This window comes from Festucalex cinctus, chromosome 2 (genome assembly GCF_051991245.1).
Source record: "Festucalex cinctus isolate MCC-2025b chromosome 2, RoL_Fcin_1.0, whole genome shotgun sequence".
NCBI classification, from domain to species: Eukaryota; Metazoa; Chordata; class Actinopteri; order Syngnathiformes; family Syngnathidae; genus Festucalex; species Festucalex cinctus.
In genome coordinates this window covers 15662293-15687321 of record NC_135412.1, presented here as the reverse complement: position 1 = coordinate 15687321, position 25029 = coordinate 15662293, and the positions used below count along the sequence as shown (strand labels likewise).

The window sequence follows — 25029 nt, the reverse complement described above, 5'->3', positions numbered from 1 at the left end:
GATACTTAACTCATTCAACCATTTTCAGCAGTGAAAAGTTAATATTTTGTCCAGAATGAATTTTATAACTTTATTTTTCATGTACAATATGTACATTTTCATGTAGGCTACTTTTTTTTCCTTTTTTTTTTTACAAACTATAAAGAGTGGGTTAATAAGCCTGAAAGCCTGACGTTTTTTATTTCGTATTATTCCATATTTCATTTGATCCCTCCTCGACTTCTTTTTATGTCGACTCTTGTAACCAACCTGCTCGGCTCCTTCTCAGCGCTGCTTCTTGTAATTATCACAGCGACACCGTGTGGACAAATGGACCAATTGCTGGAAACCAAGTTGCTAAATAAGCTATTGAGACCCCGAAAACAAAATATTACTCTATGTATATGTATTTTTCGTGATTAGCCAAAAAAAAATTAGATGGTATAAATTGGCGCTTTTTAGGATTCACCACTAATCATGCTTGTAGTCTCCACAGCTGTATACTTGATCATTCTGGCATCCAGTAAACAGTGCGACGGAATAAATGCAGCCTTCTGCTTGGTACTGTTGGTATAATATTGCAAGCATGAAAGACAAAAGGACTGGGCAAGCGTTCCTTCAAAATCTTTTCGTTCTCAAAGACTGTGAGGAAGAATTTGCAATGTGCTTGGTTAAAGAACCAGATCCACAAACTAATATTGTTGGAGTTGGGCCTGCACTATAATTGTCATATCGATTGACATGGCGACACAAACAATGAATTTGACTTTAGCAGGCATTCACAAAGAGAGACACAATTTTCTTCCATTACAATATGAAAAAGCTTCCAAGACTCCAAACCAAAAATGTACCCAATTTTTGCTTTATTTTCAAAGTGGTTTACCAAACAACTCAAAAGCACTGCGAGGCACTGAAAACTTTGCCCACAAATACTGTCCCATTACAAGGAGGTCTTGCTTTTACCACGGAGGACCTCCAGTGATGGCACTCACGGTTGCATGCGAATGGCTCCGTCCAGCCGAATGACCTCGCCGTTAATCATGGGGTTCTCGGCCAGCGCCACCACCAGGTGGGCGAACTCGGCGGGGTCGCCCAGACGCGGGGGGAAGGGCACTTGCCGAGCCAGAAAGGAGCGCACCTTCTCCGGAAGCCCCGCCAGAAGCGGTGTCGAGAACAGGCCTGAGCAACACACCAAATTTAGCCATTATGCTCAAAAGTCAACTAAAACTAATGATTTTTTTTTTAAATAAATAAATAAATAGATTTGTTAACGAAATAAAATAAAAACAAAAATGCATGCATTAAAAAAAAACTAACAAACAAACAAAACTAACTAGAACAAACTATAATTATAGCAAAAATGTCCTTCGTTTTAGGCTTTTGGTAATTAATTTAATGCATGAGTTTTGGGGCTGATTTTAAATGTGATTTTAAGTAGATTAATTTTGATATTAACCGGAATAAGGACGCCTTGAAAGTGTGTCACACAGAAGTGACGTCATTTATAGCAGCAGCCAACAGAAAAGCACCTTCAGATGACGTCGCTCCCATGGTGTGTTTTTTTTAAAATATTGCACACAAGTAACATGCATTTAAAAAAAAAAAAAACTGAAACTAAAACTAAACAAAAAATAATCAATTATCAATTAACTAAAACTAATGAAAACTAACAGAACCATCCTGAAAACTAATTAAAACTAACTAAATTGAAAAAAAAAAAAAAAAACTCAAAACGAAAACTAAATGAAATGAAAAATTCTAAAACTTTAATAACACTGGTGAAAATCCTAACATTAGGCCAAACCACTTTCCTATCATTTTGAGTAGGCAACAAACAATTACTTTAACTCATTCAAGCTCAAAAATGTGTAAAAACGTTTTTAATACTTTGTCATTCACGCCCAAAAACGTGTTTACATGTTTTTTGTTTTGTTTTGGGGGTTTTTTTATGCAAGAGCATACAGAAGGCTTTGATGCAGCTTCTGACATGAAGAGGTGGCTTAAAGCAATGGTAGTTATTACAAACACAGCCAGCAGGTGGCAGTTGAGTGTATAAGAGATCAGCCAGGGCCATGTTGCAAAAGCTCTGTTTGTCAGGAATGTGAAAATTGATGACACTTAGCTATATTCTAATGCTAATGTCTGCAAAATGGAAACGGATACAAATATATATATTTTTTCCTGATGAAAGAAGAGACTCTAATCTTTCTTTCTGTAGGTTCCACGTTTTTAAAGCAATAGAACACAATGTTCCGTGGGCCTTGCAAAATCTGTCAAAAGGGGCTTTCTTCAATGAAAATGGATGGGAGTCAATGAGTTAATAGGAAAAAAAAAAAAAGTCAACCTGTAGAAAAAAAAATGCAGTTGTGTTGAATGGGTGATGGAGGATGCGTTCCCTTGAATCAGTAGTCTGATTCTAAAAGCAAAATTTGACCTCTAGACGGGCCCTGGAGATGCTTGTGTACTTACCGGGCGCGATGGTGACCACCCTGATGCCCATGGGGGCCAGATCCCTGGCAATGGGAAGCGTCATTCCCACAATGCCGCCTTTAGACGCAGAATATGCCGCTTGGCCAACCTGCACGCAAACGAGCGTGTGATTTACAACAGCCTCAGGAGTGTTGCGCAACACACACACACAAGCTCTCAAATGTTTTGATTTCTGCCGCCAAGCCATGAGGGCAACGTGACAAGTGGCCCAACATAGTTGTAGTATTTTTTGGTGTGTAAGGTGCAGTGTTATGGAAAAGGGGCGGTGGCTACACTACACACATGCTGCTTTATAGTTGACTGCAGTTTCAGCTATTTTTCTTTTACAGAAATGTGTTATTTGTGCCGTGTTTGGATGTGGATACAGAGACCACACTAATCCAAGATTTATACAACAAAAACTTTAAAATTCAATGAATTGATGGCCTGCGATTGGCTGGCAACCAGTTCAGGGTATTACTACTACTACTACTACTACTGTCTGACGCCCGCTGGGATAGGCTCCATCAGCCCCTGCGACCCTTGTGAGGAGCAAGCGGTTAAGAAAATGGAAGGATGAATGAATTGAAATCAAATTAAAAAACAGGGAAGTGAGTACAAGAGGAACAGATTAATTTTTTTCCAAATCTAAATACAAAAAGAAAGGAAAAAAAAGTGATATATTTCAACAAAGGTTATTTTAGTTAACTACAACTAATGGAAAAAAACAAAACTAAAATTCAAAAAACAATTTCGTTCACAAAATAAAATGAAAACAAAAATGCTTTTTAAAAAACGAAAACTAACTGAAACTACATTTTATGTTTACAAAACTAACTAAAGCGAACTATAATTATAGCAAAAATGTCCTTTGGCAATTAACTTAATGCATGAGCCTTTGGGGATGATTTTAAATGTGAATTTAAGTAGATTTATTTCAATATTAACCGGAATAAGGACGTTTGAAAATATGTCACAAAAGTGACGTCATCCAGCAGCAGCCAATAGAAAAAAAGCATCTTCAGATGACATTGCTCCCGTGGTGTTTTTTAAATGGATACTTCACTTATTTAGCCCATTATAGCAATAAAAAGTTAATATTTTGTCTGTAATTAATTTGATACTTTAATTATTTTTCACGTACAATTAGTATCTATCAAAAGACATTTTGCAACTTGCTGTCGACTGAAAATGACATCACAAGGGCTCAGGTAACTAATCACAGCTCACCTAGGTGAGCTAGGTTTGGTCATGTGACATTCACAAGCTGAGTTGTAATTGGTTACCTGAGCCCTTGTGATGTCATTTTCAGTCAACAGCAAGTTGCAAAATGTGTTTGTAAAGGTACGAGTTGTGCATGAAAAATAATGAAAATATATTTATTATAGGCAAAATATTCATGTTTGACTGCCAAAAATGTCTAAATAAGTAAAGTATCCCTTTAAATATTGTGCACAAGCCATACAGACTTTAAAAATAAAGAATAAAACTAATACTGAAACTAACTAAACTAAAATTAAGCATTTATTTAACTAAAACTAATAAAAACTAACAGAACCACTCTAAAAACTAAGTAAAAGTAACTACAAAACTCAAAACGAAATAAAAATGAACTGAAATGAAAATTCCAAAACTATAACAACCCTGATTTCAACTCAAGGTGTCAGTTTGTGGAACAATCTGGATTATAAAACTAAATCATCTCAGTCCATTTGTATTTCTAAAAATGTATATTACATGTGTATTACTGGAAAAAATATATATAGCACAAGGTCATGCTGTTGAATCATTTTGTTTAATTGTTACCATGAAAGCATCTTGATTATTTACTGTCATTTATTTTGTGTTTATTATTATTATTATTATTATTATTGCTATTATTTTCAGGGGCAGATATCACAAGTTTCACTGTTTTTTTTAAAAGAATGAAATCAAAATTTTGAATTGATTCGTTTTTTGTGTGCTTGGCAATGGAAATCATTGATTGACATTTGCTGCTCATGTACTTTTCCATGGAAATTGGCGGGCATCTCACCTGGCCATCAAAGGCGGCCACACTGGCGGTGTTGACGATGCAACCCCTGTGGCCGTCTGCGTCGGGCTCATTTTTGCCCATGGCCCCCACTGCCAGACGGATCACGTTGAATGTTCCTGCGATGTTCACCTGCACAAAGCAAGGTCAAAGTGCACAATCAACTTATTTCTGTCACAAACATCCCACCTATTGCCGATACCGAAGTCAAAGCTCGATTTGCCTTTTCTTGAGCTTGGAATGGGACAAGGAGCCGTTTGAAGGTCTTACATTGATGACGCGTTGGAAGTCGTCCAGGCTGTGCGGGAGGTCCTTCTTGAAATTGTACGTTTTGACCGCCACGGCGATGCCGGCGCAGTTGACGGCCAGGTCCAATTTGCCAAACTTTTCTCGCGCCAAATCGACGGCGGCGCGCACATCTGCCTCCGATGTCACCTGCCGGACAAGAAAAAAGGATGCGTGCGTGATGTAACGCAACCTTTCAAAAAGCAACAACATTCGCGCACAAAAACACCTTTTTGAAACAGGAAAAAAAATGAAGGATTTATCGTATATTGTTCAGCAAAAAAATTGTTCAGGTTCAGCAAGAGTCAAAGGTTTCATTCTGGCTTATTTCTATTTCACCTCAATTATTTTTGAAAGGCTACTGTAATTTTGAAACAAAACATCTTTTTGACACATGGTGCAATGTCCTGAAAGGGCAAGTTGAATGCTGTGCCTTTCTTTCCATATAGCGGAAACCACAGAGAAATAACGGCAACGAGTTGCTCTGTTTTGAGTCTTATTTTGGCTAAGGACAAACAAATAAACAAAAATCAAGCAAGCACCTACTCGTGAGTCCAAAAACTCCTTAAAGTAGAGCACTCTTGTATGCGCATGAAATGTTTCTTTTTGTCAGTATCATGCTTCAATTAATTACAAACATTAAATTGTGTAAACTTCCAAAGAATTGGCAGACGTTTTCAACTTGCTGTGACTTTCCAAGCCTACTTGATGTGGGCCGGCGAACGGGTTTGTCGCTCATTGCGTTTGTACTTGCATCGGCCGCAGCGAAGGCACATCGGTCTCCCAGATCGGCCGCCAGCGTTGCTCCTTGGGACGACGGCAAGTCCACGATGACGGCCGACGCTCCGCTCTGCACCAGACGTTCCACCGTGGCCCGGCCCAGGCCCGACGCGCCACCCGTCACCAGGCCCACCATACCCTGAGGCCACCGGCACATCAGGAGGACAAGACTTGAAAAACTCAATGGCAAGGGAACAAGTCATTGCACAAGGAAGCGATTACTGCCGATAATTTGTGTACACTGTTGAGGAATGGTAATTGTCTCTTTCTCTCAGCACTTTTACATGTTGATGCGGCCAAATGTGCCAAACTCAAATGTTTTTTTTGTTTTTTTTAAATTATCACAGGGCCCTGAAGCACACGTGCCAGATGGAGATGCCACAGCTAAGATGGCACAACACAAAGAAGACAATATATTGTGCAAACATGGTCCACTGTAGTTTTTCTACTAGTAAATTACTGTTGTTGTATTCGTTAGGAATAGTAGGTTACGTTGAGACATTAATTAAAACAAAAAAAATCAAAAAGCCATGCAGCCCAACCAAGCCAGAGTATGGCACTAAGACTGATGAAGATAGCTTCAGCTTGACCTGCTTTTTTGAGGGGGGAAATGTATACTACAGTAATTGAGGGATATGTACAGAGCATTGTAGAAAAAGAAAAGTACCTGCTTTTTAAATGAGAGTGAAACTAACATTTGAATATCATGTTCAATTTTGTAAACCCTGCCCTAAGCTTACGTCACAAGTCAAAATGCCTTATTTCGTGAACTGAAGCTCTTATTGAAAAGCATTGGACTTTGGATCATTTTGATTTTTTTAGTTTTTTAGTTTATTCATTTTTTCCTTTCGGACACATTACAGCTTACATCAATCACATCACAACATTGCAACATTGACATCCGAAAGAAGGGCTGACGGGTAGAAGCCTAAGCTTATTCGAGACCCGTCCCCATCGACCCATTACTATAACGCATCAATCATATACATTATTTAGAATAGTCAATAATTTTTATCGTTATCCATCCCATACTATCCCAGACACTGCTCGCTCAGTTCATCTTGAATGTCCGTGTGTAGATTTTAAAATGTGAGGGAATGTCGCTTGACTACTATAACAATCTACCTGATTTGTATGCTAGTCACAGGCAAAAGCAATACAAATATGTTTGTTTTCACTCAAATATCAGAAATGCCCGGATGTTCGGAACTGAATCGTCAACGATCTTATCACGTCAAAACGTTAATATGATAATCACACGAAGTTACAACAGCCACAATAGTAAAATATTCACGTTCGAATGTGAATTGTTAAAATGTATCCCGTTCTTGTGAGGTGAGCGTTGCACCTTTAGGACTTTGGGTTGAATGGAGAGAGCTTGTGACAACATGAGGCCAACGTGCTGCGCGTCGACATGTTGCAAAACTTGCAAACGACCACAACAAACAAGACGGCGAACGTTCCGCAGTTTGGAAACTTTGATACGCGCGCGGGCGAGCGCGACAAAAGCTTTCTTTTCTGCTTTCTTTGCTCACCTTGACACACCGGATGTTCGCCATGTTGGATTACGGGCAACCGTGACGTCACCAGCTGCCAAAGTGCTTGTCGTCACTTCACGTCAACGCGGATGATTTTTTATTTTTTTTTTAAACTTGACCACTAAAAATGACGTCATTCGCCAGCCAAAATGAGATCACTGGATGAAACGAAATGTTTATGTAAACATTTTAGTATTTTCTTGTAAATTTCACCGCGGGGCATTTTTTTTTATGTTTCTTTTTTTGTTATGTATAGTATTTCTGTGTGTTGCAAATAAAAAAGACTCGAAAACAAAATAGTAAATAAAATGACCAAAAAAAAGAAAAGAAACGAAATGAAAGTAAATCAAATAAAATTGGGCATTTCCACACAAAGAAAGGAAAATGAAAATCATTATTTAGCAATGTTGTTGCTCCTTTCCTTTTTCCTTCTCCTTGAAAGATTTTTAACATAATTCCGATATGGAGGCTTTATCCTCTCTCAATTTAACATAACGCCAATAGTTAGTTCAGTAAAAAAAAATAAAAAATTAATAATCATGTCTTTTAATTAATTCCAAGATTATTTCGATGAGAAATTAACTTTGTGAAGCAACGGAGGCCCTGCAAATTTAATTTAGTCACTAAAGCATCAAAAAGTAACACGTTACTCCAAAATGTGCCCGTTTTCCACTAACAGCAAATCACAGCTCAGCATATTCATATGCTTGTATGGAAATCACTCTGATGGTTCACAGCTTAGCATCACGTCAGTCAGATCCATCTTCTCAAGCAAGTCATCTGTATCTGTGATAGCGATTTAAAAAAATGATTACCAAAAAAAAAAAGAAGCACAAAATAAAATCCATGTACAAACCCTGTCAGCATTCCTTTATTAACATATATGTAGAAACACATGTATATATAAAATCTGTACATAATGTATGAATATATATAAATATGTATACATATATAGCTGTTATGAATGACATTCAACTATTTTCATAAGTAGTATTAAGTGATTGTGTAGCAGATATAACAATCCGGTTTGAAATCACCTCTCAGGTCATCTGCGTCATTCGTCTCCCAAATGTGCATATAGATCGCTTAAAGCTGCTGTACACTGCTGTGTGCACTTTTTCACAAGTATTTTTTTTTTTTTTGATAGATCATATATTTTAGGAAGTGTGTGTACATCTTTCAGTCCCAATTTTGTGTGTATGCAGCATGAGATCCCTGACCTGTAAATTCTATTAAAAAATAAAATAAAAACATTTTCCTCAGAATGTTTTGCATATAAATATGTCATGCAAACGTTAAGACACAGGCTGTGAAAAAGGGAATATTTGTTGTATACGACAAAAACAGTCCTGCGTTTTTAGTCTTACCAAAGCCCAGAAAAAGTACAGAAAAACATGCTGGTGAAGTTTGTCTCAAAGAATACAAATGTGAGACTCAAACAGATGAAGGAAGTCACGTATGAGCATACGCTGGCGGTTTGTCGCATCGACAGAACGTTTTGGTTGCCGTGAGGAAGACAGTAGGCTGTATAGTCATCTCCCAGATCTGGTGTGATCCTAAAACTATACAAACTACTACCTCATCCCACGCACAGCCCCACTGCCGTGTTCTGGGAAAGCAGATAACTGCAGTCTTGTCACAAAGGCCGCAAGCCTTTGTGAGGGACGCTCCCGGTCTCAAGCAGCCATCTTGGAAAGTTGGAAACAAAAAACATGAGTCCTGAGTGAAACATTGGGATCATGCTACCAGCACAGAATGAAGTACTTTAGACAATTTATTACCTGTGAAATGTCATTCCCAATTCCATTGTAATTGTATGTTTTTGTTTGCGATCCAATGAATCATAATTTGACAGCTGGCATCTTTTGTTTTCAGCACAGAGCACGCTAACAACTTCGCCCCTCCTAGCTTAGCATCACCGTAGGCACGCATTCGAAATGGGCGTGTTCTATGGAGTGTGGATGGTTCTAACATGTGGTCTCAAGATCATATTTTTAAGGTCGTCCTGGGACCATCACTGCTTTTCTCCCACTTCATGACAGTGATAATGAGGAGACACACTTGGTATACATATGTGCGGTACAAAACAAAAACAAATAAAGTGTTGGATCTCCGATCGTGTGTGAGTGAGGCACATTGTTCTTATGTACACTGCCTATGCGTGTCTTTGTCTTTCACTATTTAAAATTGAACCCCTTTCTGTCTTCTCTTGCAGGGAGACTGAAAAACAAAAAAAGTTTAATCGCTCAGTGCGGCGACTGTTGTAACTGTGCAGATGCCAAACTAAACATGATATTGCCTCGTCAGGTGAGGGACGACGAAACGCTAACCCGGATCACCAGCTGAGCCTTGTAGCCAGTTAGCCAATTGGAGGAAAATCCGCTTACAGGGGGAGGGAGAAGAGTGTATGAAGTAATATGAAAAGCTCCAAACCCCAGCCAGGCCGTCGATGAGTTTTGAAGCAGAACCGCCGCAAAACGGCGTCACAAGTCGGCTAACGTGCGAGTGTCAAGCTAACCGCAGTCGGCGCTTGTTACATTCAAATCTGCCCGACATCGAATCGAAGCGAGCCGAGGCTGACTCTACCTGGAAGAAGGCTTTCGCTTGTTCTAAGCAGCCTCCTCAAGGTGACAAAAAAGAAGACGGAAATAAGGACGTACAGCTTGTTCTCTTCGCAATTCGGTTCCGACTGTCATCGTTGCTCGCCATCTTTCTTTTTGGCTGCAGGCAGGCAGACGGGCAAATCTCGCGAGGTTTGAAGCTCACCTACGGAAGCGTATTGCATTCACTTGGGGGGATTTTTTTTTTCCCCCTAATTTTTGGGGGGAGTTTTGTTTTTTTGAGTATTTTTTTTCCTGAATATTTTTTTTTCTGTCATAAAAAAAAAAATCCTAAAAACGGGGTTTTAGTGAATATTTTGTGTATACTGTATTGTGGTTTGCTCTCTAATCTCTGTGGGGAAAACCTTAAAAAATATATATTCAGAAGAAAAAAAGAAAGAAAAAAGAATCAGAAAAAGAGAAAAATTATTTTATAAAACAGGGGAAAATTACTAAGAAAAACAGCAAAAAAATCAGAAAAACGGGAAAAATATTAAAACAAAAAAAAACAGAAAAAATACTCAGAAAAACAGGAAAAAAAATCAATAAAAAACAAATTATAAAAAAAAAAAAAAAAAAAAAGCCCCCCCCCCCCCCCCCCCCCCCCCCCCCCACCCCCCCAAAAAAAAACCCCAGAAAGTTTAGGGTTTAAAAAAAAAATAAAAAAAAATAAAAAGTAAATACAATACGCTTCCGTACTTACCACGACTTAAAAACAAAATGTACCGTTCAAGTATTCTGCTATTGCCACACATAAGGCAAGTAACCAAGTTACGTCCTCTATTTAAAACAGACGCTTATAGGCACGTAGTCTCACACACACAAAAAAAGGCTGTACTTCTGCTGTTTTTTTTGTTTTTTTTTTACTGCTGTGTGGTTGTCACAATTGACCAAATATTGTATATTTTACGGGGAGGGTTGGGCGGGGGTGGGTTGTGCTTGTATTTGTAATCTACCCATTAGCCTACAGAGTGAAACTGGTGAACGTATCACTTGAGAACATTAACACCATTATCCATACATACAAGTATGTACACCTGGTAACACGATATTTACCCCACTCCACAAAAATAAGACTGGCACACAATTTTTTTTTTTTACTAAAAGAATAAATTTTATTTCAGCACTGTAAGTCATTTTCCCAACCAGTACAAACATGACTGCCATGGTTGTCTCTTTCTGAACCTTTCCTCCTCCCCTCCATCTGTGAAATCAGACCACCAACACCCAGACGAAAAAAAAAAAGAAAAAAAAAAGTCACTGACTCTTCCCTCCTCATCTTTCCACAAACAGTCTGGTGCTTCCATAATGCTAATAATGATGACAAATGATACCAACCATAATTATAACAGCAAGAATGATGATGATAATATCTCGAACAATAATATCATGGATATATTTGAACCCTTTTTTGCTGCACAGGTAGTTTCGGCGGGTGATCTTGGGTACTATCGTGTACAGGTCTGCTGAAGGCATGTTTGAACAACGTGGCGTTGATCAAGAGGAGCACCTTTGCAGGGGTATGGTGGGGGTAGGAGGTGGGCTGGGCTTCATAATGTGAATTTTGGAGGGCTGCTGAGGGGGGGAGTGGCAGTGTCGAGACAGCCAGATAGGGACCTTTATTCAATCTGGACAAAATGCTGTGAGAATCTCACAAATAGATCAGAACAGGTACAAGCAAAACAAGTGCACATTCCGTTCCACGCAAACACATGAATACTGTTTCACACAGACACTGCGCAGCACTTTTCTTTCCCGGGACTTGAGCGGGTCCAACATCGTTGGTCGGGCTCTTGTGGGGGGACTCCCATGAGATGGGGCAACGAGATGGGCACTCAGTCAGCAAGCTTAACGAGCCAAACAAGCTGAGATGTTGCCAATGTTTCATCTATTTCTTGATTGTTAAAACAACTCATTTTTTTTTCAATCCATGAAAATGACAACGTAAAACGGCCTGTGTAATCTTAGGAAGTTCCCCTCTAAAAAACAAATTGGCATGAAATTCACTACAATCTCCAAGCTGTGTTTTTCTCGGAAAGCTGGCCCACTTTGGTGCCCACTCGTGGGAGTTAAGGCAACAACGTTTGGGATTCTGGGAATCCAGGGTAAAGAAAGAGGAACGTAAACAACCCGACGAACTGTCGAGCAGCGTTCCTTGACGTACATGCGCAGTGGTTAGTAAAGCCGAAATCAGTCTATGTGGAATGAGCGAATGGACACCGCTGAACGAGCGACTGCAGACGAGGCGGATGTTTCACATTTCCCTGCCTGTTTGTGTCTCTATGATAACCTCGCAGTCTTGTCACATAAATCACATGTGCTGCAATGTGGTTTATAACATATATCATCGTACTCGCTGCTCTATACTCGGGGCAAGCTGTTGGATGTTTGCGGGAGGTTGGGTTCGAGGGGGAGGTTTAATTGGGGACGCAAGGTGTACTTTGGTTCTCAGGTGAGACCTTCCGCTGCTTTGTGCAAGGGCGCAGAGTTCAGCTTAGATCGACCACAAAATTATCATCAGGGATATTATGAAAATCAACAGTGCAGACGATGGTTTTCAATCGGTAACGGGCAATATTTACTTACGTACATTAACGGTGAAAGTGTCTAAAGATGCCATATAAAGGTGAGGAAAATCGCAATTATTACAGTTCAAATCTCTAGGTTGGCTAAGCGTATTTCAGTACTAACTGAAGCAATGGTAGGATTAGAAGATGTAATAACATTAAAATAGTAAGAAAAACATTTGCACAACTGAATTTAACAGGTTTTTTTTCAGATTTTTTTTTTCTCAAACTCTGGCTAGATACATACAGAAACAGATTATTAACGTTAATATAACCTTTACTGTTAGTTGGGTTGATTAAGGGGCAGGGCAGCCTAGAAAGAAAAGAGAAAGGCGGCCGGTACAAATCATCCTAGGGCTACAGGACAAGCGAGGAGGCGAGGGGAGGGGACGACAGAGAAATTCAGGACAGTTTATATCATTGTGTGTGTTTGTTGTGTGTGACAGCACGGTCCCTGCAAAGCAATCACAGACTTGCATGCGAGCGCATTCGGGTCTTCAAAGTGTTGCAAGTCAAATATCAAGATGAAATAATCCTACGTCAATAGACAATTCTAAATTCAAGGGTGTGTACACTTATGCAATGTTGCTTCTTTTTTTTTTCCTTTTTTTTTCTTTTTTAATTCCATGACACGGAATTTGCCAGATTGATAACCGATTCACTCAATGGAGGTCTCCACAATATTCATCTGGTACTGCTCCATGGCGATTTGCGTGTAAAAGGTGGGACATTTTGTTCAAATCTTCGAGCTGATTGGACGATGCGGTCTTGTGCACGTCTAGTTTCGTTTTGACCAATCACGGCCACGGGATGAAATTGTGGTTTTTGTCATGTTTGGGGGCTTACGAAGCGCCTCGCGCTGTTCAACATTCAACAAGGAAACAGTAATTCTGCAAAAGAATAGAAATCATTGCAGCGTCCATTCGTCCATGTTAGTTTGTTTCCTAGGGTGTCGGCGCTTCCTGATTTCGTCACAGCTATATATCCCACCCCCCAAGCACAATGTTGCTCTCTTATTGGTCCGAACCGGTCTCAGTACAAGATGTTTTCTTGGGAGTTTGTGAACTCACAAATACCAAAAGAATTCAGCTTGCAGAGCAAGGTTAACGGAATGGGCGGGGCCAAGTGCCAAGTCGTCTTGTTGCTTTGTAGGGACCAAAATGTATGTATGTGCTGAGGAAGATAAAGCGCAGAGGACAGAAAAATAAAGTGTGTCGTCGAGGAAGCGATCATTGGGTTACCAAAGCATTTAAAAAAACAAAACAAAAAGAAAACTAATTTTAAATCTCTATTGAACAAAAACAGACGAGGACAAAAGAGGGATACTATATGATGTATTGTGTTGCTGTTTCATCCATACTAGCTACTGTGTAACTTAGGGTAGTTTAACATCTACATGTGTGTGTATGTGTGTGTACATTGTGTGTGCATGTAACGTGTACTTTTCATGTGTCCATGCAAATGTTGGGATTCTGTATCAAGTCGCATGTGTTACCAAATCATCTCCGATGAACTGACGAGCACTCCACTGGCAACTGAAACTGCACAAATAATCACGTCAGCACGAAAGCAGAGACGATGCAGCTGGTAACAAATATCTGGTTGTCCAACCTGTTTGTGTGTGTTTGTGTGTGTCGAGAAAAGAGGGCAGAGAGGGCATCGTATAGCAGATCACTCCCTGTCTAGTGATGTACTATTGCAATACATGTCCTAATGTGAAAACAGTTGAAAGCAGGTTAAGTATGCGACTGGCAAGAAGTGTCGCCATCGAGCGTTTTGGCCAGTGGAGCTAAAATTCTTGCGCCTTAGCCGTGATGTCTTAGGTGTAGAAAATACATTGAGACGGTCACCTATGAAAACGTCGACACGCTCGCAGTAGCGCTGATCGTTTCCGTTCATTTGGTGTTGGAGTGGCGAGCGCTCGTAAGCCGGCCGCTCGCGCCTCGCTCGAATGTTTGCGTTGGTAACGAGGGGGGATGTCTGACGCGACTACATTGACACTTACACACACTCTCATGGTTTTTTCCTTCGAAGACGCCATTTATCCATGTCAATTTTGCGGCGCGCAAAAGAGCGCAAGTTATCAACATAGTATGAAAATAAGGTGCTTTCTTTGTTGACTTGCCTTTTTGAGTCTGTGACGAGCACACGCGGATGCTCTCCGTTAGCAACACGTCAACACGCAGTTGTGTAAATAGAACTTCCGGTATGTTACGAAACCTACTACGGGGGACAACCGAAGTGTTTGAACAAAACAGTTGACTGGCGTAGTCTCCGAACGTGAGCGGGACACTCGGTGGTGGTGGGATTCGGGGGGGGGGGGGGGGGGGGGGGGGGGGGGGGGGTCACTCTGACGTGTTCCCACCCACGAAGCCTTGGTCTTGCTCTTCAAGGGCAGGAAAGTGCTTTCTGTTGGTCTAAAGTGATACGCTGGAGCTCTCAGCGTTTCTCAACGATGGCCACCCAAGGAGGGTGGGGGGCACACCCCTTTGCCATCGCTCGGCTCAGCGCGTTCAAATACACTTTGGACATGAAAGTGACGACGATTCCCGAGGAAAGGAGAATCGGGCGTTCTTCAAATAGTTGTTTAGTGAAGGTTTTTGGCCGCTTTGCGGGATCTGCTTGGAACCTTCCAACATCTGCTGAGCAGCAGTCTTTTCTTTTTGGCCTGGAACTCTCGAAAGGTGCCTCAAGGTGTCCGACTTGTCGATCACCTGGCAGAGGACCGTCCAGTGTGGTTTTACATCTTGAAAACAAAGTGCCCTCTTTGTCTGGAAGCACTCTGTACAACATTCTGACGTCTCGCAAATAGATCTCTACCTTTAAATGTCACTGTCGACATTTACTTAGATGCACGCACCCCACAAACGGTCAATTCATCGCTATCAGGGGATTCTTTTTTTTTTTCTTCCAGAAAAAAAAATGTTTTACATTTAAATACAACAAGTGCTTGTGTTGGGATAGTACAATCAAAGCTTTTGGGAGGATGGGACGAGGCGGCGGGGATAATAAAGCACTTCTTTTTTTGGAGGAGTGGGGTAAAACCTTGCATTCCTGAAGGATTAAGGTGCGTAAATTCATGGCATTTCTGAACACAGCTAAGTGCTAGGCTATGCTACATCGGTCAAAGTAAAAGAGCATCCTAAACTCATCGGAAGGGAGCTCGGAAATATTTGAGCCGTGCGGCTTTTCTTCTTACGAGTCGTTTTATTCCGCACTGACACGCGGCTACCGACGACCGTGGCGACCGTAACCGTGGAAACCACTTCCCACCTGTTACCGTCAGCGGCAAACGCTACCTCTGTGTTTTACAACACAGCATAAGGAAGGTAGCCATACTGGAGGGGGGTGGCTCGCTTATGTGGCGGCGGCGGAGAGCGGGGCAGAACTTGTTTTGAGTTTGTGAGGTGGGGAGGCTATTTTTGGAGGGGTGGGGTGCTTACAGACTCGTGGAGAAAATCTCTCTCTCAAAAAAAAAAAAAAAACCAACAACATAAAAGCACATGAGAAAACTAAAAATGGGATTTAACCGCTGTGATAGCCAACTGTGTGGACGCATCACAAGGAGCAGTAGAGCGCACTCGGTGGATTCCTGCTCCGTGTGATGATGTCACAGTTGGCGGACGGGGCTACAAAGACGGGGAAAGGCAGTCAAACATAAACTCTCTCCGAGGACGCTGTCCGTCACTCCTCCTTCTGTAGCGCTCCGTCCGACGGGCAGTCGTCAAGGCAACAGGGGGCCTCGGCTTGCACCCCCTCTGATTGGTTGTCTCTGCTGGCTAAGGCACACTGGATTGGCTGGGTCAGGGGGGCCAGATCCAAGGGCTGCCCCATGGCTGCTGAGCTGCCATTCAGCTGCCGAGTTGCGACCTCTGGCGCCGAGCCCGCCTCCTCTGAGGGCTTCGGTGGACTGTTGGATGGTGGGGGCGACGATGTCTGGCGGGAGGGGGGGGGAGGAGTTAGGACACGCCGCGCTCTGTGACCAACCACAAAGGGGCTTTTTAGTGGCCGTACCTGTGTTCTGTTGGCAGTTGCTTTTTTCCCTCCCCTTAGCTTTGCTGGGATCTCTTTCCCCCTCCTGTGGTGAGCAAACAGAAAAAACCTTAGCACAGGGTTGTCAAACATTTGAGTTGAGGGGCCACATTCACCCCAATTTTATCTCAGGCGGGCCCGGATCAGTCTGTTTGTCGCCTAATCCGCTACGAATAACAACATTCCCAAATTTTCCAAGTACATTTGGAGACTATTCACATTTATTATCTAGTTGCAAAAAACTTCTTTTGAACTGAAGTTGTTGTGCCGCTTCAACTACTTCTACATTTTCACACGGCTGCAACGCAAAGTCTTAAAAATTGCAAAGAATATATTCTAGGCCCACAACAAGCCGGTTCAGACCAGTGGGCAGTGGTGGGGCTTGTCCCGCCAGAGGCAAGGTTAGTTAACTAAAACGAAAAAAACCTAAAACAAAAATTCAAAAAACAATTCCATTAACGAAATAAAATAAAAACGAAAATGCTGTTTAAAAAATGAAAACTAACTGAAACTACATTTTATGTTTACAAAACTAATAAACCATAATTATAGCAAAAATGTCCTCCGTTTTAGTCTTTGGTAAAATGCATGAGCCTATGGGGATGATTATAAATGTGATTTTAAGTAGATTTAGGTTGATATTAACCGGAATAAGGATGTTTGAAAGCGTGTCACACAGAAGTGATTTCATCTAGTAGCAGCCAATAGAAAAGCACCTTCAGATGACGTCGCTCCCTTGGTGTTTTTTAAATATTGCGCACAGAGTAATACATATTTTTTTTTTAAAAACTAAAACTAATACTGAAACCAACGATAACTAAACGTTTATTAAATAACTAAAACTAATAAAAACTCACAGAACCACCCTGAAAACTAATTAAAACTAACTAAATTGAAAAAACAAAACTCAAAACGAAATAAAAATTCACCAAAATGAAAATTCCAAAACTATAATAACCCTAGCCAGAGGTTGAGTCAAGTTAGTCCACAACTGACCAAAGAATAGCAAGAAGAATGGGAATTGAAGAATCACAAGCATCAGCTGAGTTTGAAATAAACCAACACGCCATGCCTTTAAAGCGCACGTGTTTCAATATCTTTTGCTAAGATGAAATTGGCTTGGTGTTTTGCTGAGATACTGCCAGAAGGTCATCGTTGCTCGTGTCACAACCGCCACTGTCGAGACAATTTGATCTGGAACATGTTCACACATTGTGCTTTTATAAACAGGACTGTACTTCATCAGTTTCTCCATTAGAAACAAACTAGTGTGCATACTAGACTTGATTGTTTCACCTTTGAATGAAATGTTTGATTTGAGGGTTTACAATCAGCAAACGACTCACACTCACCCTTTCCCAGCTCCGACTGAAACCACCTGCATGTTGAACCCTCCTCTGCCACGGATGGGTTTGTTTCCGGCCCACTGGCCAACAACCATGCCGGCAATCTCCAACTTTCCTCCCTGAGGGGGGATTGACTGGATGCCTAGGGGTGGGGTTACAAAAATACATTAATAAATAAATCCAAGGGATGATGACTCGTGGTGCAACTGGTCTGTGGTCGGTTCGGATTAGGCCCCACGGTTCGGATCACGTATGATCTGCGGATTGGTTGGTTGGGAAAACAAACAAAACAAAACAAAACAAAACAAAAACAAAAACAAAGTGCACAATCACAGTTGATATCATTCTGACATTTCAAGTTGAAACATACTCAACGTAACACGCTAAGCCTAACTTCAAAATAACGTTTACCAAATACAGTAATACATTGACGGCAATGAAAATAGGCTTAGGACACTTGATTCGGCAGAAGTCCCGACGTAAGTTGCTAGCGTCTAGCTGTTAGCATTATCAACGAGTGTCTGGCTGGTAAGTAAGTTTGACAGCTGGTACACCTCGCTTACTTTAATTCTTTTTAGATATTCTGTACCAAGGCTACTTTGTAATTCTCTCTTGAGAATGTGTCTTAAATTGCACATTGAGGACTTTTCATTATTTAAAAAAAAAAAGGGGAAAAAAATAAATAGAACTTTGTCTTCATTTATTGTATAAAACACTTTTGCCCATTAAAAAAGAAAAACATTAAACTCAAAATGTCAAACTCAGCGGTTTAGATTATAGGAACAACTTTAAGCCATTAATATCTAGTTATTTTACACATGGACCATGTAAAAATAACGTTTCTGCCTCATATTGCATATAAGTTGTGTTACTAAATCCTAAAATGCATATATTTATTAGATATTTTGAGTTGATTTTTTTTTTTATTAATTTAATGGGAAAAGGTGTTTTACAAAATAAATGAAGACAAAGTACTCTTTATCCTTTTTTTTTTTTTTTGTTAAACTGATCGGAAAAACGATCCAATCCGTGGCTTAAATCTGTGAACTGACCCGAACCGTGACATTTGTGATCCGTTGCACCACTAATGACGACAGCTATCCCTCTTCTGGTGTTTGCAATCAAACGTTCACGTACCTGGGAAGGCCCTTGGTCTGTGCTGGGCAGGGTGGTGCGGATGATGCGGGTGATGAGGAGGCATGCCGCCCATGGGGCGAGGTGGGTAGAGGTGGGGCATGGGGTAGAAGGGGGGCACCATGGCAGGCGGCAAGAAGGCAGGGGGCGGAAGAGGGGGAGGCGGAGGAGGAGGACGAGACAGATTGATGCCCTCGAGAATGGCCTGACGCATCTTCTCCACCTTGGACACCAGCTCCTCCTGCCGAGGACAAAGAGGACAGGCGCGCACTCTCATTGGCGGTCTGGTCAAATTGCTCTGGGTCGAGCAGAGCGGGTCCGTACCTGGCCTTCGCACATGTCGAGCAGGGCCGCACGGTCGCGGGCGGCGCGGGCCAGTTTGCTCTGGAACAGTTTGCCGTCAAAGAAGCCCCAGGGACAGCAGTGTTCCCATGGCAACGGCTGGCCGCACACATCGTTGATGAAGAGCGCCGTGTCCACGCCGGCCATAAAGAGAGCGGCCAGCTGCACGCCGCGGGCGTCCACCTTCTCCACCTGCAAGATGAGCAAACAAAAATGAGTAAAATGCAACGAGCGGCGACAAGTGCGCCCAAAGGAGGCGAGTACCATCATACCTTGAGCTCTTGGAGCTGGTCCGGTTCATAGAGCTGGTTGGAAACGGCCTGCGCCAAGAAGGCATCCAACTCATTTCTCTGGAGGATCCTTCCTGCGGGCCACTGCATCATATACCTGAGCAACAAGGAAGGCTCGTCACATAAATGAACCGGACTGTCCTGATAGCACAAACTGCACACATCTAGACGGAGGCTATTGCACTGAGTGGCACTTTTGTGCATGCATTTATCAATGGGATGCAAGTCATGGTGTTCGGGGGCCACATCAGCACCACGAGTAAAATCCCTTGTTCACATGGTGCAAGTTCTGAATGAATGGGAGACAGTGAATAGCCTTTTCCAACTCTTGCTGGCCGCTAAAGATGCTTTTGAATGTAGTGGATTATTATACCATCACCATCTTATTTGCTTTCAATCTCAAAAGTACTTTTGCATTGTGGGTTGCCAGCACATTTGGCAACTTCCAATTGCACAATAAAAATTGAAGGGCCACTGACAGTCTTCTTTAGCTTGCCCGTCCATCAGTGTAGGCAAAGATATGCTGAGCAATTATGTGTATTTTAGTACCTATTAATGAATACAGGTAAGTGATAAAGCAGAAAGCCAGGAATTTTGGGATGGCCAGCAGTCCTGTATTCCACTAAGAATAGATCCACTTTAAGAACCAAAACAACAGCATGCTGTACGAAGATGACCTTGAAGGGAAACAGAAAGTGAACAAGCACGATTCATGCTATTTGCTGTGCTGAGTCACATTATTCATTGGGATGTTACGATAAAAACTTCTTTTACTATTTCAGTCGTAAATAATTTCATTTATGTTTTTGCTAATCAAGGGAAGCTCTTTATTAAACTGTATAAATGTGATTATTATTATTATTATTATTATTATTATTATTAGCAGTAGCTAAGTGTGACAAGAGACAAGATTTTGCAAACCAGAGTACAAGGCCCCAACAATTTGGACTTTTTTTTATGTGTGGAGGGAAAAATGGCCTGTTTTAGGAGCATTTTTTAATTTTATTTTTGTTAAATATATCACGGGTTAAAATTGTCTTTTACTTTGATTATTTCTCTAGATATCTCCTAAACCCTCTTCCTCGGTCTGCTACTTGGGGAAGACCTTCTCTGATTGGCTGACAATTTTCAGTTGAAAATATCAACCAATAAGCTTGTAGAAGCCAATATTCCAAGGTCTTCAAATCAACGCGCAAAAATGACCTTGACTTTTCAGATGGCATCACTTGCCTGTAAAACTCGAATTAATTGGCCCAAATGGAACATCATTGGTGGTAAGTGCAGTGTGGGCAGCAAAAAAGCTCATGTCACTTAGTCATCTAATGTTTTGACCAGAATATATTTATAGACAACTTTAGAAACATTTGAAGTGCTCATTTAATATTCGATCATACAATATCGGCCACTTGGCCACCAGTTGGGGGTGTGGCAACCAAACAGACAACAGTTAATACTGGTACATGCCACGGGCTGCTGAAAAAGCAGATGGCCAGCGTCAATGACCCCACGCCATAGTTTAGACTTGCCAGGCTACATCACAAAAATGCCACGTGGGAAAGCGTGCTTCCTACCTGAGCACGCAGCACATGAGCAGCAGATGCTGCGGGACCTGCGCCGGGTTGAGAAGGGCCGGGCAGTCGGAGCGGAGGCAGGCTAGGAAGGCCCGGGTCCTCCTGGAGCGGTCCTCGCTGGCACGACCCAGCCACAGGCGCCGCAGGTTGGGGCAGGTCCACTCACGGAAACACAGAGCCGGGATCAGTTCGGGAGTCAGGGCCGACTTGGCCTTCCCGCTGCTCCACTCTTTGACAATCACTGGAGGAACTGTAACGTTGCAATGGAGTCAGTTGCTGGTTGTCGCCTTTGTGACGTTTCATTAGTGCAACATTTTTTGCCTCACATCTTAATTCATTCTACACAAATAGCTTTGGATTGCAAAACATCCGTGTGACTATGTCAATATAATTTTATTTATTATTATTATTATTGATAGCGTTTGTGCGTGACAAACTCACCAGATTGTACATGGGCTTGTACTATTGAGCGTAATTTTCATCATTCAAACAAGATGTCCGCCACACTTCGTCACATTTATAAAAGACACACTCTTCTGCCAATAAGCGCAACAGTCTGCAAATACTATACATATACATTCTCTGTTGGGACTCGGGAGTATAAAATGCCAAAACTTGTCTGGCTTCCAACCTATGGGCGAGTGCCACCATTTTATCTACATACTTTGTCATGCAGCATATTGGTACATTTGCAGTTAATACATCTCCAAATTAAATTACAATAGGTATTTTCATTTATGGTTATTTCTTGTTTAGTCTTGGGAAACCAACCGACTGCAAGAAAATAAAAGCATCTACTAGACCCGCCCCTCTGGCTACATTCACACTGCAAGTTATGATGTCCAATTGTCTAATGATGTCCAAACCGATTTTTTTAAATTTAATCTGATCTAATGTAGTTGATGACACACAAACCAAATGTGACTTGCAATAGCAACGTGACAAGTGGCTGCCATCTATAAAAAATAGATACAAATAAATTGTAGATGACTTCAAATGCCCCTAAAAACCCCAAAAACAAATACATTCATAAAGTACGAGCCATTCTACTGCCCACATTGCTCATCTCACCAATAATCTTCCAGTTGCACTAGTTAAGTAAAGTTTTTCAGGCAATTATCCACATTGCAATTGGTGGATTTTTTTTTTTTTTTTTTTTACTCAATCTTGTCAGCCGATCGAAGAACGGGGTTTTCCGAGTAGAAGACAACGTTAAAAGGGTTGAAGAGAACGTTGAGGAATAACGAAGTGAAATTGCTTTTGTGCAACCAGCGACTTTTCAGCCAACAAGTTCTTAACTGAATAACTTCACCTCATCATCTTTAGTTTTATGCACCTTGATCTGGCATTGCTTACGGCAAGCGTGTATTTTATTGAATTTGCCGCCTTTTAATAATGCATTGGTCGAATGAACGCAACATGAGTGTACAAACCGCAATTGCAAGTTACATGCAGTGTTTGGTTTATATCCAAACATGAGACTTGTGTTATATTTCTTAAAAAAAAATATTTGAATGGACTTGCAGCATGAACATAGCCTTTCACCCTAACTTTGAAAAGATTCCATTGCTTGCCACCTCCGAGTACTTGACAATCCCGGCCCCAACCTTCCAAGGGAGCTCTCTTGCGGAGGGCGAGTCGTTCCAGGCGGCGGTGTGTTTCAGCCAGACTGAAGAGGACGCCGTAGGCATATTGTCTGGCGGCACGGAACAGCAGCGAGGCAGGGGGCAGCTCAGAGTTACACTCGTCCTCGATACAAACTGGCATTTTCATCTCTCCCTGTTGGCCAATACGGCAAGCTGTTATTCAACGGGACCAAAGCAGGAGGCCAAATGGCACTTGAAGACACAAGTCGAGTCGGACTTTACCTTGGTCAAGATGTGGTAAATCTGTGGGTACATCAGCCCTCTTCTGTGTCTGTGTTCAGCTACACGAAGAACCTCAGCACTAACCTAAAAAGCACCTTTGTTTTTTCTCGGCTCCCATATTCAGAAAATGTGTTTTTAACACGAACCTGAGGCAGTGGGGGTGTGGTTATGTCCATGTGGCTGCGAGTCGCCATAGACAGAAGTGACGGAATGCTTGAGCCGCTCCCGTTGCCTTGGGAACCGTCTCCGGAGGCCGAGCCCTCCCTTCCGCCAGGATCCTCCCAGCGTGACGACTTGTCTGTCAAATGGCTATGACAACAGGTGAAGGTCAAGCCATGTGAACATGCTTACACAAAACAATCGTTCAAAGATAGTTACTTCACATTTTTTTGGCAGTTGTTGTTTTTCCAACCAATTTTTGTGTGACAGGGTTGGCAACCTGTGCGGACAGTCCAAAGTGTATCCTGTGTGGACGATTAGCCCGCACCTCCAGCCGTCTCCTGGAGAGCTGCAAATCTTTTAATCCCAAGCAACGCAACTTTACACCCCCTCAAAAAAAAAATCCTATCAGACGACAACGTCTGCGAGGTGTTCTAAAGTTGTCCTAGATGTGGGAACTGAATTTGGCCAATGAGGACCAAAGAAATCAGCCAACAAAATTAACAGTGATAGCAAAGTTGAAAGTGAGTTATAAAAAAAAATAAAAAAAAATAAAAATAAAAAAAAAAAAAATGAAAAAAAGAAGCAAAAATTGCTGGATGTGATAGGGAAAGAAACTTTGTGACTTGTTGCTCTCCTCTCTGTGGCTGAGAATGAGCAAACCAAAAGTCTCCTTCCGTTCAGAGTACGCGTCATTCATACACCCGCAGTGGAATGCAGTGAGACACATCCAAACCACAGTAGGGCTGACACTGTCAAATATTTTTACAATCCGTTATTCCTAGGGATAGGCACCGAAGACGGTACTTCTTGTGGTATGATGGACCGATTTGGGTGGGTACCGATTCACGTAAAATCAAACTGTGCCATGTTTTGGTTCTGAAGCACGTCCTTCAAAGTTGTGACTGTGCGGCAGTGGAAGAGTTGCCAATTTTCCATGGCGCACATGAACGCAACGTTATATGTGCACCAGTGTACTGATGTCACCCACTCGCGCAGGACTTCACACACTAAAATACATTTCTGGGTTTTAGAAACTAGCGAAATTTTTGTGGCACCAAGCCAAAGAAAGTTTCTGAAGTATGACAGCCAGGCAATGTCCTCGGTTCCTTGCAACCAGTGCAAGCCCGAGAGAGGTGTCGGCTATGTGAGGAGCCCGCGCACGCCTTCCCCTACCGAATGGAATCATGCTGGAATGTACACGGCTTCACCATTGTTAAGGTATATAGACGTAATTTGGGTGTACTACTGGTGACCATATTTAAAATAGCAAAAGATTGTGGCCAAAATGTAGCGAGCATTACAGACCACGTCGGGTACATTCAAATTAATGAACTCAGTTATGATATATATATATATATATATATAAATATATATATATATATTAGGGGTGTTAAAAAAAATCGATTCGGCGATATATCGCGATACTACATCGCGCGATTCTCGAATCGATTCAATAAAAAAAAAAATCGATTTTTTTTTTTTTTTTTTTTAAGAGCTCAGAATTGTTCATTCGGTAGTCTTACCGATTCAACGTCTTATCATCATTGCCTTTTTTTCTTTCTTTTTTTTGTGTGTGTGTGAATCGATTTTTAAACGTCCATTTTTAATGGAAAAAGATTCAACAAAACGTCTGACTTCGGGTTAGGATTCACACCTTGAGCATGGAAGAATGTTATATGAACGGAACATTAAGCCTTAATATTTTATTTTTAATGCTGTTCAAACATGAAACAGATTACAACCTCTATAAGACTGAAATTTCAGATAAATAAATAATACATTTTCATATAAATCTTACACTCTACAAGCTTACTGATTAGTATTTTCTAAATTTGAATGAAAAAAAATCGCAACAATCGACTTATAAATTCGTATCGGGATTAATCGCAATCGAATCGAATCGTGACCTGTGAATCGTGATACGAATCGAATCGTCAGGTACGAGGCAATTCACACCCCTAATATATATATATATATTTGAGTCCATCGAGGGTTAAAACTTCGAGCTCATCGCGCGGCAGGCTTTTACGTTCT

General features: G+C 41.4%; 2 protein-coding genes and 1 long non-coding RNA gene across 6 annotated transcripts in view; all 3 read right to left on the bottom strand.

The window, feature by feature from the left end:
- Positions 1-825: 825 nt before the first annotated feature.
- Positions 826-7172, bottom strand: hsd17b10 (hydroxysteroid (17-beta) dehydrogenase 10). 2 transcript variants are annotated; one of them, XM_077515284.1, is made up of 6 exons: positions 7081-7172; positions 5520-5684; positions 4751-4915; positions 4484-4612; positions 2449-2557; positions 826-1158 (listed from the first exon to the last, which is right to left on the bottom strand). In XM_077515284.1, the coding sequence occupies exons 1-6, from the start codon at positions 7102-7104 to the stop codon at positions 968-970; spliced, it is 783 nt and encodes a 260-aa protein (XP_077371410.1). In that variant the 5' UTR covers positions 7105-7172; the 3' UTR covers positions 826-967. The 2 variants fall into 2 exon arrangements, with proteins under 2 accessions (XP_077371410.1, XP_077371409.1); XM_077515283.1 differs by lacking the exon at positions 7081-7172 and adding an exon at positions 6894-7033.
- A 764-nt stretch (positions 7173-7936) lies between these two features.
- Positions 7937-9797, bottom strand: LOC144014983 (uncharacterized). The gene is made up of 2 exons (XR_013282662.1): positions 9670-9797; positions 7937-8771 (listed from the first exon to the last, which is right to left on the bottom strand). It is a non-coding gene; the product is annotated as an uncharacterized LOC144014983 (long non-coding RNA).
- Positions 9798-10754: 957 nt separating this feature from the next.
- fam120c (family with sequence similarity 120 member C) overlaps positions 10755-25029 on the bottom strand; it is a 24638-nt gene continuing 10363 nt past the window's right edge. Inside the window, exons 8-17 of one of the 3 annotated variants that reach the window (XM_077513212.1) lie at positions 22980-23142; positions 22834-22917; positions 22573-22744; positions 20966-21215; positions 19377-19491; positions 19087-19296; positions 18766-19003; positions 17635-17770; positions 16265-16328; positions 10755-16186 (exon numbers count right to left, since the gene is read on the bottom strand). In XM_077513212.1, coding sequence (XP_077369338.1) covers positions 15935-16186; positions 16265-16328; positions 17635-17770; positions 18766-19003; positions 19087-19296; positions 19377-19491; positions 20966-21215; positions 22573-22744; positions 22834-22917; positions 22980-23142 — 1684 coding nt within the window. In that variant the 3' untranslated portion in view covers positions 10755-15934. Of the gene's footprint in view, positions 16187-16264; positions 16329-17630; positions 17771-18765; positions 19004-19086; positions 19297-19376; positions 19492-20965; positions 21216-22542; positions 22745-22833; positions 22918-22979; positions 23143-25029 lie in introns of those variants that run through there. The other 2 variants (XM_077513211.1, XM_077513213.1) reach the window with 2 other exon arrangements.

Bases quoted from the DNA above. Each gene is read 5' to 3' on its own strand.
- hsd17b10 (XM_077515283.1), bottom strand. From the start codon at position 6,935: ATGTTGTCACAAGCTCTCTCCATTCAACCCAAAGTCCTAAAG. The intron at 5,685-6,893 runs GTGCAACGCTCA...CGGTGGCCTCAG, and splicing joins TTCAACCCAAAGTCCTAAAG to GGTATGGTGGGCCTGGTGAC. The intron at 1,159-2,448 runs GTAAGTACACAA...TGTGTTGCTCAG, and splicing joins GGTGGTCACCATCGCGCCCG to GCCTGTTCTCGACACCGCTT.